The sequence below is a fragment of the Oncorhynchus mykiss genome, chromosome 8 (genome assembly GCF_013265735.2).
Source record: "Oncorhynchus mykiss isolate Arlee chromosome 8, USDA_OmykA_1.1, whole genome shotgun sequence".
Classification (NCBI taxonomy): domain Eukaryota; kingdom Metazoa; phylum Chordata; class Actinopteri; order Salmoniformes; family Salmonidae; genus Oncorhynchus; species Oncorhynchus mykiss.
In genome coordinates, this window is record NC_048572.1 from 74,376,835 (window position 1) to 74,390,644 (window position 13,810).

At 40.9% G+C, this 13,810-nt stretch overlaps 1 protein-coding gene across 1 annotated transcript; it reads left to right on the top strand.

The window, feature by feature from the left end:
- The first annotated feature begins 12 nt into the window (after positions 1–12).
- ftr66 (finTRIM family, member 66) lies at positions 13–6,164 on the top strand. The gene is made up of 6 exons (XM_036986222.1): positions 13–723; positions 1,511–1,606; positions 1,769–2,002; positions 4,355–4,514; positions 4,638–4,697; positions 4,874–6,164. Exons 1-6 carry the CDS (start codon positions 130–132, stop codon positions 5,401–5,403), a joined length of 1,674 nt encoding a protein of 557 aa, XP_036842117.1. The 5' UTR covers positions 13–129; the 3' UTR covers positions 5,404–6,164.
- The last annotated feature ends 7,646 nt before the right edge of the window (positions 6,165–13,810 follow it).

The window sequence follows — 13,810 nt, forward strand, 5'->3', positions numbered from 1 at the left end:
ACCCCAAACCGCTGTGGGAGGTGTGGTTATGGGTTGCTGCTTTGTTTACAGTATGTAGGTTTATAAAAGGGATGCCACAGGCGGCTCCAGAGAAGCTTATACAATCTCCCCCTGTCTCTGTGGTAGAGAATGGCACAAACAGGTCCTCTGGATAGAGAGCAATTGTGCTGCTCAATTTGTGTGGAGATACTGAAGGAGCCAGTAGCTCTTCCCTGTGGACACCGCTACTGTATGGGCTGTATCAGGGCCTGCTGGGGTGAAGATGACTCCTCTTACATCTTCAGCTGTCCTCAGTGCAGACAGACCTTCACTCCAAGACCAATTCTGAAGAGAAACATCATTTTGGCTGAGATGGTGGAGAAACTGAATACAGGAGGACTCCAAGCTGTACCCTCTGGTCAACGCTGCCGGTATGCTGAAGCTGGAGATGTGGCGTGTGATATCTGCCTCGGTGGTCAGATCAAAGCCACCAGTTCCTGCTTGGTGTGTCTGGCCTCTTACTGTGCAGCTCACCTCCACACTCACAACGAATCTCCTGCCCTTAAGAAGCACACCCTGGTTGAAGCCACCATGCCACTGCAGGGGCGGATCTGCTCTCATCACGATAGACTACTGGAGATCTACTGTCGTACTGATCAGCAGTGTGTCTGTCTGCTGTGTGTGATGGATGAACACAAGAGCCATGCTACCGTCTCAGCTGTAGCAGAAAGCACCAAGAAACAGGTAAGGACTGAAAAACAATATTGTCCTTCAAACTCAGTTGTTTAACCATGACAGAATATGTATATTTCTGAAAGTATGTTATGTGCATTAAGAATACTTATGCCCATTCCTATGACTGGTAACTATAAGGAAGTGGTATGTTTGGTGCCTTCTATACTGGGAGTGATGGATATCATTTGAACAATGTGAACATTTCCCTGATAATGATCAGAGTTGAGGCCATAAAATCTAAAGGTTAGAGGTACATTTATATCAATAGAACTTCCTTTCCCAAATTCAAATGTTAACTCTGTATCTGACACCTGCCTATATGTAACCAGGGGTCTGAGGAAGTTATTCTATCCTGAATAAGGTGTGTCAGGTGCCTGTCATCGGTTCGGTCAGTTGCTTTGAATGTGGCACCATACACTGTTTCCACATGCAAAACCTCTTCATCTCTTTTGACTATCTGACTGAGATGATATGCCAATGTGTAACATGATTCTCTTAAGGGAAGGCTACATTTTCCCTTCATCCATAGCCTAGCTGTTACAGGTTATAGAATGTGTAGGTCATTTTATGACTCAATGTGTCCATTTTGAGTAGGCTTTTTTTCATTTGAGGAATGTAGAATGTAAAAAGGAAAAAATAGTGTATGTTGAGTGTTATGGAGACTAAACAACCTCACAGCTTTCATCAGCTAAATATTCAATTTGACAAAGTGAACGACCATAAGACCAATAGCCTGCTTATATGAGCCCCAAATATTTACTAAGATAGGCTTGTGGGTGTGTCCTTGTCCCTGCAGAGGCAGCTGGGGAAGTCGAGGAAGAAATGCAAACTGAGAATGAAAGCCAAAGAAAAGGAACTGCTGGATCTGAGACAGGCTCTGCAATCGCTGAAGGTGATGCACTGTGGCGATCCGTAGAGCAATGGCAGCCATGGACAAGTCCGAAGCGACTTTCAAGTATTAATAAGCTAATATTTTAGTGGATGGGGGAGGTTTTGGGAGTTTGTTCATACTAGGCTAAATGTTATATCTTGACCACACTCTGTCTCCCACTAGCACTCTGCACAGACAGCAGTGGAGGACAGCCAGAAGATCTTTACTGAGCTGATCTGCTCCATAGAGAGAAGGTGCTGTGAGGTGAGAGAGCTGATCAGAGCCCAGGAGAAGACTGCAGTGAGTCAGACTGAAGGGCTCATACTGAGACTGGAGCAGGAGGTGGCTGAGCTGAGGAAGAAAGACTGTGAGCTGGAGCAGCTTTCACACACAGAGGATCATATCTATTTTCTACAGGTAGCATCACTGCTGCTCTGGCTTCGGTATAATTAAGGTGTCCAGTGTTTTTATTTACAGTGGGGCAAAAAATTATTTAGTCAGCCACCAATTGTGCAAGTTCTCCCACTTAAAAAGATGAGAGAGGCCTGTAATTTTCATCATAGGTACACTTCAACTATGACAGACAGACAAATGAGGGACATTTTCAAATTTGGGGCTGTTGCTGGGCAACACAGACTTTCAACTCCCTCTAAAGATGTTCTATGGGGTTGAGATCTGGAGACTGGCTAGGCCACTCCAGGTCCTTGAAATGCTTCTTACGAAGCCACTCCTTCGTTGCCCGGGCGGTGTGTTTGGGATCATTGTCATGCTGAAAGACCCAGCCACGTTTCATCTTCAATGGCCTTGCTGATGGAAGGAGGTTTTCACTCAAAATCTCACGATACATGGCCCCATTCATTCTTTCCTTTATACGGATCAGTCGTCCTGGTCCCGTTGCAGAAAAACAGCCCCAAAGCATGATGTTTCCACCCCCATGCTTCACAGTAGGTATGGTGTTCTTTGGATGCAACTGAGCATTCTTTGTCCTCCAAACACGACAAGTTGGGTTTTTACCAAAAAAGTTATATTTTGGTTTGATCTGACCATATGACATTCTCCCAATCTTCTTCTGGATCATCCAGATGCTCTCTAGCAAACTTCAGACAGGCCTGGACATGTACTGGCTTAAGCAGGGGGACACGTCTGGCACTGCAGGATTTGAGTCCCTGGCGGCATAGTGTTACTGATGATAGGCTTTGTTACTATGGTCCCAGCTCTCTGCAGGTCATTCACTAGGTCCCCCCGTGTGGTTCTGGGATTTTTGCTCACCGTTCTTGTGATCATTTTGACCCCACGGGGTGAGATCTTGCGTGGAGCCCCAGATCGAGGGAGATTATCAGTGGTCTTGTATGTCTTCCATTTCCTAATAATTGCTCCCACAGTTGATTTCTTCAAACCAAGCTGCTTACCTATTGCAGATTCAGTCTTCCCAGCCTGGTGCAGGTCTACAATTCTGTTTCTGGTGTCCTTTGACAGCTCTTTGGTCTTGGCCATAGTGGAGTTTGGAGTGTTTGAGGTTGTGGACAGGTGTCTTTCATACTGATAACAAGTTCAAACAGGTGCCATTAATACAGGTAACAAGTGGAGGACAGAGGAGCCTCTTAAAGAAGAAGTTACAGGTCTGTGAGAACCAGAAATCTTGCTTGTTTGTAGGTGACCAAATAGTTATTTTCCACCATCATTTGCAAATAAATTCATAAAAAATCCTACAATGTGATTTTCTGGATTTTCTTTTCTCATTTTGTCTGTCACAGTTGAAGTGTACCTATGATGAAAATTACAGGCCTCTCATCTTTTTAACTGGGAGAACTTGCACAATTGGTGGCTGACTAAATACTTTTTTGCCCCACTGAACATGATCAAATACAAATCTTAGAATCAACTATTGAAGACCACCAGAACCCACTGGATTCTCCAATTAAATTGAATGAACTACAGGACAAAATACAAAACCTCCAACTTTAAAAGGCTTGTGGTGTTGATGGTATCCTCAATGAAATTACAAAATATACAGACCACAAAATCTAAACCACAAAAGTGGAGATACATTTGACCGCAATATATACTGTGGGATATGCGTCAACATCAACCTTGGGAAATTCCTCTGTATTATCATTAACAGCAGACTCGTACATTTACTCAGGGAAAACAATGTACTGAGCAAATGTCAAATTGGCTTTATAGCAAATTACCATACGACAGACCACATATTCACCCTGCACACCCTAATTGACAAACAAACAAACCAAAACAAAGGCAAAGTCTTCTCATGCTTTGTTGATTTCAAAAAAGCTTTTGACTCAATATGGCATGAGGGTCTGCTATACAAATTGATGGAAAGTGGTGTCGGGGAAACAACATACAACGTTATAAAATCCATGTACACAAACAACAAGTGTGCGGTTAAAATTGGCCCAGGGGGTGAGACAGAGATGCAGCTTCCTCCCTCTTCAACATATATATATCAACAAATTGGCAAAGGCACTAGAAAAGTCTGCAGCAACTGGCCTCACCCTACTAAAATCTGAATTCAAATGTCTACTGTTTGCTAATGATCTGGTGCTTCTGTCCCCAAACATGGAGGGCCTGCAGCAGCACCTAGATCTTCTGCACAGATTCTGTCAGACCTGGGCCCCCTACAGGCCTCTCTCATTTTTTTAAGTGGGAGAACTTGCACAATTGGTGGCTGACTAAATACTTTTTTTGCCCCACTGTATTTGTATCTTGTAATCCGTCCCACACTTTGTCTTCCACTCTCCTGGGTTCTAGAACTGCCAGTCAATCTCTAAATCGACTGAACTCACAGACACACCCAGAATCACAGTGGTTCCTTTGGTGGATTTCGGTCAAGTTCGAGCCTCGGTATCAGCACTCCAGAAGAGATTGGAGGACCTGTTGAAAGGGGAATGGCCCAAAATATCCAGGGCAGGTGAGACTGGACACTTTACTGTAACTCACTCTATATTGCATTAAAGCTGTTTTAAAAGTACAGATTTTTTTTTCTCTATGGAACATTAGTACTCTTCACTGTCTAATTCGTATTCCTCTGTAGCGGGCACAGTGAAACTCCTGCAGTGTCCAGAGCCCCGGATCAGACCAGAGTTCTTATACTGTAAGTCGGTTTCAACTCCATTAATAGCCAGAGCGCTGCATCTGCTCTTAGCTCAGGGCTAAATCTGCATCGTGGCGGTGCTCTACGGATTCCATTCATCTTCTTGTTACCTTTCCTTTCTTATAGTGTAGTACACTAACTCCTCCTTTCATACCCTTCATCTTCTTTCCTTGTAGATTCCTGTCAGCTCACACTGGACCCCCGGACAGCCCACAGGGACCTGAGTGTGTCTGAGGAGAACAAGGTGGTGACAGTGAGGGCCAGGGACCACTCCTGCCTGGAGCACCCAGAGAGGTTTGATCACTGGAGCCAGGTGCTGTGTACTGAGGCCCTGTCAGGACGCTGCTACTGGGAAGCCGAGTGGAGCGGGAGTGGCATCAACATGGCTGTGGCGTACAAAGAGATGACCAGGAGAGGAGAGGGCAACGACTCCCACTTTGGACGCAATGACAAGTCCTGGAGTTTGTTCTGTTCCAGAAAAGGTTGTACCATCTGGCACAATAACGTGGCCACTAGAATACCCACTTCAACCTCCTCTAGGATAGGAGTGTACCTGGATCACAGGGCAGGAAGTCTGTGTTTCTACAGCGTCTCTGACACAATGACCCTGCTCCATAGAGTCCAAACCACATTCACTCAGCCCCTCTATCTTGGCTTTGAGTTTATGTGTTTCGGAGTCTTCGTTAAATTGTGCCAGATGGAGTGAAAGCGAAACAGCTGAGAGAAAGGCAGTAGCATGTGTGAAAATTTGTTTAATGGTGAAGTTAATAATTGATAGTCTCAAATGTCGCTCACACCAGTTTGTATTTGTTTATTACTGAAGAGTTAAAGTATAGTTTAGTAGTTTAGTTACTGTAGAGTTTTTATCATTTGTATTTTGCTGGCAAAACAAAGTACAATAATTTCAATGCAAATTCTGCAAATACCTTCTTGTGAAATTAAAAGAAACGTCTATCCTGTTCCCCCATTCTCTAATCTGACTGTCATCACATCCCCATTATGTTGATTCCAAATTGTCTAATTAAGGGCAATATCAATAGCACTGACATTTGTGTTTTTAAAACACATTTATTGTGGTATGTTTTTATCAAAAGTGTCACAAGTAACCTCCGTGGCAACAGCACAGCAGTGCGCAAAAGTCCAGTCTGTTGCGAAATTGTCACGCCCTGACCTTGGAGATCCTTTTTATGTCTCTATTTTGGTTTGGTCAGGGCTTGAGTTGGGGTGGGCATTTCTATGTGTTGTGTTTCTATGATTTTCTATCTCTATGTTTTGGCCTGGTATGGTTCTCAATCAGGGACAGCTGTCTATCGTTGTCTCTGATTGGGAACCATACTTAGGTGTCTTTTTTCCCCACCTGTCTTGGTGGGAAGTTAACTTTGTTTGATGGCACATAGCATGAAGCTTCACGGTTTGTTTGTGTATTGTTTAGTCGGTGTCATTTTGAGTTAATAAAGAGAAAATGTACGCTCACGACGCTGCACCTTGGTCCAGTTCCTTCAACAGCCATGACAGAAATAGACATGAACAAATGTCATACTGTCTCTCACGCACACACTCACGAACAGGGCCGGAAGTTCCTTTTTCTTTGTTATACAGTAACCACACCTCCTGTAACTGCTGGTTGAACCAGGAAGTACAACATAATTCCTACATTTTCACTATCAAAAGAAATCAATACGGTTCTCTCCCTCTCCCTCTTTGAAATCTCACAGGCAGAGGAACTCATCTACCAAGATCAACTTCTCTGTCCAGTGTGTCTAGATGTGCTAGGAAATCAAGTGGCTATCCCCTGTGGACACAGTTACTGCATGCCCAGCTAACAACAAACACTGGAGAATGGAGAACGTTCCCTTAAGAGTCTCATTAGGTCCTTAACTAACGTTTTCATAGGATGTGCAAGGTATTTTTCCAAGAGATCATTCCCTTAATGTCAAATAGAACTCACCCAGAACGTGGTTACCATGTTCTCAGAACTTAAGATATTGTTATAGACATGTTTAATGGGAACGTTTCATGAACATTCATGCCCAGTTTTCTGAGGGTTAAGAGAGTATTCCATCAACATCCACAGAACATGGTTGCCATGTTCTTAGAACGTAAGATATTAATGTTCTAGACACGTTTCATGAACATGTATGTGTCTGCCCAAAACAGCTATACACATCACTGTTGCTGAGCCAATCAAGGCCCTGATTAGTGAACCATTGATAACTTTTTTTCTGTTGGTAAGGATATTCACACACAGTGCTTTTAACTTACATATTTGGCATACATGATTACATTGTGCAGGTTCATTCATACATGAATTATTATTAAACATGTACTCACCTGGGATTTGAACTCACATCCTCTTAGTTCACAGTACTCCGATCTCAACACCACCATGTCCATGTCAGGTATCAGTTCATCTGACTATTCGCTCATCATTGATTTCATTGACTTATTTCAGCAATTAAAGTGCTTTCTGTATACAGATGGATCTTTATTTGATCACTCTTTGGTTGATGTGAATTTTCCTCCACAGAAGGAAATGCAAACTTGTTATGTACTCAAGGTTTAAAAAGGCTTCTGAAGTTTGTAATTTTAACAAAAAAATATCAGACTTGATTAGCCCAAATGTAAAATGTGTCAACCCCTACAAAAAATATCCATTAATTATAATTCACATAATAATTCTCACTACCTGTAGCTGCAGGATTATTTTCCCGCTGTAGCACTCTGGCTCAAATTAACATCCTACATCTGTAGTTATCTAATGTTTGTGGGGCATATTAACCTGTTTTAATAATACTCAATCACTATGATCAATACATATTTTCTTGAGTGTACTTTTAACAGAGCTGAGATTTAATTTAAAGTGCTTTCATCCTATTGCTTACACCTATCAAGTTGTTTCAGATCTACCCAAGTACTGCTCAGGGAGGAGGGGTTAGGGTTTCTTCTGGACAGGGCCTACAATGCCTTGAGAAAGTTTTCATTCATTTTGTTGTTGCAGCCTGAATTCAAAATGATTAAATATACTTTTTTCTCACCCATCTTCACACAAAACCCCCTAATGACAAAGTCAAAAAACATGTTTTTAGAAATGTTTGCAAACGTATTGAAAATGAAATACAGAAATATCTAATGTATGTAAGAATTCACACCCCTGAGTCAATACTTTATAGAACCACCACTGGCAGCGATTATAAACTCTGCAAAAAAAGAACATAAACATAAACTGAACAAGTTCCACAGACATGTGACTAACTAAAATTGAATAATGTGTCCCAGAACAAAGGGGGGGTCAAAATAAAAAATAACAGTCAATATCTGGTGTGGCCACCAGCTGCATTAAGCATTGCAGTGCATCTCCTCCTCATGGACTGCACCAGATATGCCAGTTCTTGCTGTGAGATGTTACCCCACTCTTCCACAAAGGCACCTGCAAGTTCCCAGACATTTCTGGGGGCATGGCTCTAGCCCTCACCCTCTGATCCACCAGGTCCCAGATGTGCTCAATGGGATTGAGATCCGGGCTCTTCGCTGGCCATGGCAGAACACTGACATTCCTGTCTTGCAGGAAATTACGGACAGAACGAGCAGTATGGCTGGTGGCATTGTCATGCTGGAGGGTCATGTCAGGATGAGCCACATGAGGGAGGAGGATGTCTTCCCTGTAACGCACAGCGTTGAGATTGCCTGCAATGACAACAACCTCAGTCCGATGATACTGTGACACACCGTCCCAGCCCATGACGGACCCTCCACCTCAGAGAAGAGCACTTTTGCCAGTCCTCTCTGGTCCAGTGACGGTGGGTTTGTGCCCATAGTTGCCGGTGATGTCTGGTGAGGACCTGCCTTACAACAGGCCTACAAGCCCTCAGTCCAGCCTCTCTCAGCCTACTGCGGACAGTCTGAGCACTGATGGAGGGATTGTGCGTTCCTGGTTTAACTCGGACAGTCGTTGTTGCCATGCTGTACCTGTCCCGCAAGTGTGATGTTCGGATGTACCAATCCTGTGCAGGTGTTGTTATACGTGCTCTGCCACTGTGAGGATGATCAGCTGTCCGTCCTGTCTCCCTGTAGCGCTGTCTTAGGCATCTCACAGTACAGACATAGCAATTTATTGCCCTGGCGACATCTGCAGTCCTCATGCCTCCTTGCAGCATGCCTGAGGCACGTTCACACAGATGAGTAGGGACCCTGGGCATCTTTCTTTTGGTGTTTTTCAGAGTCAGTAGAAATGCCTCTTTAGTGTCCTAAGTTTTCATAACTTTGACTTTAATTGTCTACTGTCTGTAAGCTGTTAGTGTCTTAACGACCATTCCACAGGTGAATGTTCATTAATTGCTTATGGTTCATTGAACAAGCATAGGAAACGGTGTTTAAACCCTTTACAATGAAGATCTGTGAAGTTATTTGGATTTTTACGAATTATCATTGAAAGACAGGGTCCTGAAAAAGGGACGTTTCTTTTTTTGCTGAGTTTAGCTGGGAATCTAAGAGCTTTCCACACCTGGATTGGGCAATAGTTGCCCATTATTCTTTTCAAAATTATTCAAGCTCTGTCAAATTGGTTGTTGATCATTGCTAGACAACCATTTTCAGCTCATGCCATAGATTTTCAAGTAGATTTAAGTCAAAACTGTAATTTAAGAACATTTTCTTCTTGGTAAGCAACGTCAGTGTAGATTTTGCCTTGTGTTTTAGGTTATTGTTCTGCTGAAAGGTGAATTCATCTCCCAGTGTCTGGTGGAAAGCAGACTGAACCAGGTTTTCCTCTAGGATTTTGCCTGTGCTTAGCTCCCTTTCATTTCTTTTTTATCCTGAAAAACTTTTACAAGCTTACCCATATCATGATGCAGTCACCACAATGCTTGAAAATGCATGTAGAGTGGTACTCAGTAATGTGTTGTATTGGATTTACCCCAAACATAACACTTGTAGTGTTGCTGAAGTACCTTGATGCAAACAGGATGCATGTTTTGAGATATTTTGTATTCTGTTCAGGCTTCCTTCTTTTCAATTTGTCAGTTGTGGTGTAACTACAATGTTGTTGCTTCATCCTCAGTTTTCTCTTATCACAGACATTAAACTATGTGACTGTACTTTTTTAAAGTAACCTTTGGCCTCATGGTGAAATCCTTGAGCGGTTTCCTTGCTCAAGTTAGGAACAACGCCTGTATCTTTGTAGTGACTAGGTGTATTGATACACCATCCAAAGTATAATTAATCATTTCACCATGCTCAAATGGATATTCAATGTCTGCTTAATTTTTTTTACCCATCTACCAATAGGTGCCCTTCTTTGCGAGGCATTGGAAAACCTCCCTTTTCTTTGTGGTTATATCTGTGTTTGAAATTCACTGTCCGACTGAGGGACCTTACAGATACGTGTGAGGTACAGAGATGAGGTAGTCATTCAAAAATTATTTTAAACACTGTTATTGCACACATAGTGAGTCCATGCAACTTATGTGAGTCGTTAAGCACATTTTTACTCCTGAATTTATTTAGGCTTGTCATAACAAAGGGGTTGACTACTTATTGACTGAAGATATTTCTGCTTTTAATTTCTTATGAATTTGATCTAAATTGAATCAATTTCAAATTCAGGCTGTAACACAACAAAATGTGGAAGAAGTCAAGGGGCAATAATAACAAAGACGCATTAATGATATTTTTTTAAGTGTTGTAACGAAATGTCCATATTACAATCAAAATGTCTGATAAATGCTATTCAAAATGGCAATAACGACATGAACATATATTGTTAAGAATGTGAGAGCACTAATGAAAAACGTCCTAACAATAAGGGATATCTCTAAGCACATTCCTTAGACCGAGGTAAAGTTGGTTATATATCCACACATTCGGACATTCAACAGACATTCGCCAAAAGCCATTTCAAAATGTAAAAATAAATAACTAAATTCACCGTTTGTCACAGAATCATCAAACTAATTATGATTTATTTTATAAATGTCTAGCATACTTTACAACCTTTATTTTGAGGAAAAATTCCAGTTTTGACTTGATAGAAATACATAACTTCTATAAAATGCCATTTAAAGTGGTAAAAATCAACAACATTTTCTCTGATTATGACATAATCATCAAACTAGGTATGATTTGTTCTATAAATGTCTAGTATACTAGTATACTTTTACAGCCTTTGCTTTGAGTAGAAATTCCAGTTTTGATTTGATAGAAATACATAAAATCTCAAATTGTATTTAAAGATTAAGAAATGGCGAATGTCTGTTGAATGTCTGTTGAATGTCTGTTGAATGTACGAATGTGTGAATATAAAACTAACTTTACCTCTGTATTCTTTAGAGATATCCTTTATTGGGAGATTAGTTAGGGTGTTTGTCATTGGTGCTCTCAAAATCGTATTAATATATGTTAATGTCATCATTGCAGTTTGGAATAGCCTTTATCAGACATTTCTATTGTTTATGTGGAAATGTAGTTTTTTCCAAGAACACTTGGAAATATGATTTATGCATCTTTGTTCATTACCATAATGTCGAAAGATTTCTCCTCTTTCATAGGTTTCTGGAACTTTGGCTACCAGCTTTGTGCCTCTGAGAAACAGATGCTTTTCAGGTATGATGTGGTGTTTCTAGATGAAGAGATCAATGCTGCCTTTGCAGTTTGTCTAAAATGTTGATCTCTTTCTCCTCAATTAACTCACAAATAATGGGAGCACTTCCACAAGGAAAAATTTAAGTGTGGACACAACACAGTTGACATCTTTCTTAGATTTCCGGCTTTAAGATAGCCTACAGCATGAATTCCGTTAGCATGAGACAAGACCTTAAAAAAATTATATAACATGCCGGTAGAGAGATGTTTCTGAACGTAATATACGGTTTACTTGAAAAAGTAACTTTAATAATATTACCATTTTTAAATACAGTAACTTGTCCTAGTACTCTGTTACTCATAAAAGTAATACAACTAAGTATTAGTAACTAAGTAATATATTACCCCCAATATTGGTCCCAAGTGAATTCTTTGCAATTTGTCTATTTTTTCACATAAAAACTTGGAGATGGACCTATGTATTGTGTATTGTTTTGGTATAACTGACATCATCATTGCTTAAATGGCAAGTGTGAGAAAGTACAGACATGCTACTGCAAAGTTATGATATTCTGAGAATATGGAAACCATGTTCTGGGTATGTTTCTATCAGAAGCAACACTACCAGCAACACTACCAGCCTCCAATTGGCTCATTCATCCCTCCTCCTTTCCCCTGTAACTATTCCCCAGGCCGTTGCTATAAATTAGAATGTGTTCTCAGTCAACTTACATGTTAAAATAATGGTTAAATAAAATAGAAATACCACCTGGGCCATGCTTCAGTTACAAATTAGGAATGTTAAAGATATAAATGCAATGACGAGAGCTGAAGTGAAAACATATCAAAGACATGTTTGTTCTACATGGTATACTGTATGTGGTGTGGATTTCAAAAATGTTATCTTTGAGATTCTCAGTTATCTAGAATTCTATCAATTCCCATCTTTCAATGAGAAACAAATTTTAATTAGATCAGATAGGTTTGTTGTAACTGTTGCCAAATAATGACTTTAACATATAATGCTAAGAATACGATGAGTCCCTAAGTGGGTCTCTAACTGAGCCCACCAGCACCAATGACAAACACCCTAACCACTGTACCAATAAGGGATATCACTATGTGTTTTAACAGAGCTGAGATTTAATTTAAAGTGCATTCACCCTATTGCTTATACCTATCAAGTTGTTTCAGATCTACACAAGTGCCGCCTAGGAAGTAGGGGGTAGGGTATCTTCTGGACAGGGCCCAACTATACAGGCCCAATAAAAGTACACTCAAGAAAAACTTGTATTAATCATAGTGATTCAGGAGTATTATTAAAACAGGTTAATATGTCCCACCAACAGCCCTTAATTATATTGTTGAAATAAGTAAATCAAATGATTGATGAGAGAACAGTCCTATTAACTGATAACTAACAGACATGGTGGCGTAGGAGGGAGATCTGAATGTTGTGAACGAAGAGGTGTTGTTTTCAAATCCCAGATGAGGACACATTGAATCATTATTACTGTTTAAATGAACATGCACAACATAATCATTTATATCAAAGTGAGTCAAATACGTAAGTTGAGAACGCTGTATGTAAAAATCACTGTGTGATTATGCCTAATCTTGCCAACAGACAAATGGAGCTGTGGGTGGTTCAGTGTTTCACCAATTATGGGCATGGCAACAGTAACAAGGCGTAATGTGTAATTTAATTTATTTTTTCTTTTTTTGGGGGGGGGGGGGGTCTCTTTGGACATTCAGGCGACATCCTGACAACTGATACACAGAAATGCTCTTGCAACGTACCCATGAAACATGTCTAGGACTTTAATATCTTACATTCTGAGAACTTGGCAACCAAAGTTCTGTGTATGTTTGATGTGAAAATTATTAAATATTCTCCAATCCTCAGAAAACTGGACAGAACGTGTCTAGAACATTATTGTTGTATATTCTGAGAACATTGTAACTATGTTCTAGATAAGTTATGTTTGACTTTAAGGGAATGTTCTAACTTTAATACCAAAACATGCAACAAAAAGTCATTGCTAACATTGAGAGAATAACGAAAAACTGGACATTCAAACATTACGGGTAACGTTACCCCTAGAGATATTAGCTGGGTGGTCTATATTGAAGGCTGCTGGGACCAGGCTGAACAAAGCTGAGGAGAATACAGCTGCCCTCAGTGCAGCGCGAAACTCCCTTTTCCAAAAGACCAGAACTGGAAAGGAATACCATTTTGGCAGAGATGGTTAGGAAAGTTAAGGTCTTAGGAGTCCAAACTCCTCCTCCTGTTCAAAGCTATGCTGGGCCTGAAGATGCTGCTGCTATGCTGGGCCTGAAGTCTTGTCTGGTGTGTCTGGCTGTATTTTGTGAGACTCACCTTCAGCGCCATTTGGAATCACCCTCTCTAAAGAAGCATTCACTGGTTGACGCCACCAGGCAACTACAGGATAATATCTGCTCTCATCTACTGTCGTACTGATCAGCAGTTTGTCTGTATGCTTTGTGTGATGGATGAACACAGGAGCCATGCTACC

Bases quoted from the DNA above. Each gene is read 5' to 3' on its own strand.
- ftr66 (XM_036986222.1), top strand. From the start codon at position 130: ATGGCACAAACAGGTCCTCTGGATAGAGAGCAATTGTGCTGCTCAATT. The intron at 724-1,510 runs GTAAGGACTGAA...TTGTCCCTGCAG, and splicing joins CAGAAAGCACCAAGAAACAG to AGGCAGCTGGGGAAGTCGAG. The intron at 4,698-4,873 runs GTAAGTCGGTTT...CTTTCCTTGTAG, and splicing joins CAGACCAGAGTTCTTATACT to ATTCCTGTCAGCTCACACTG.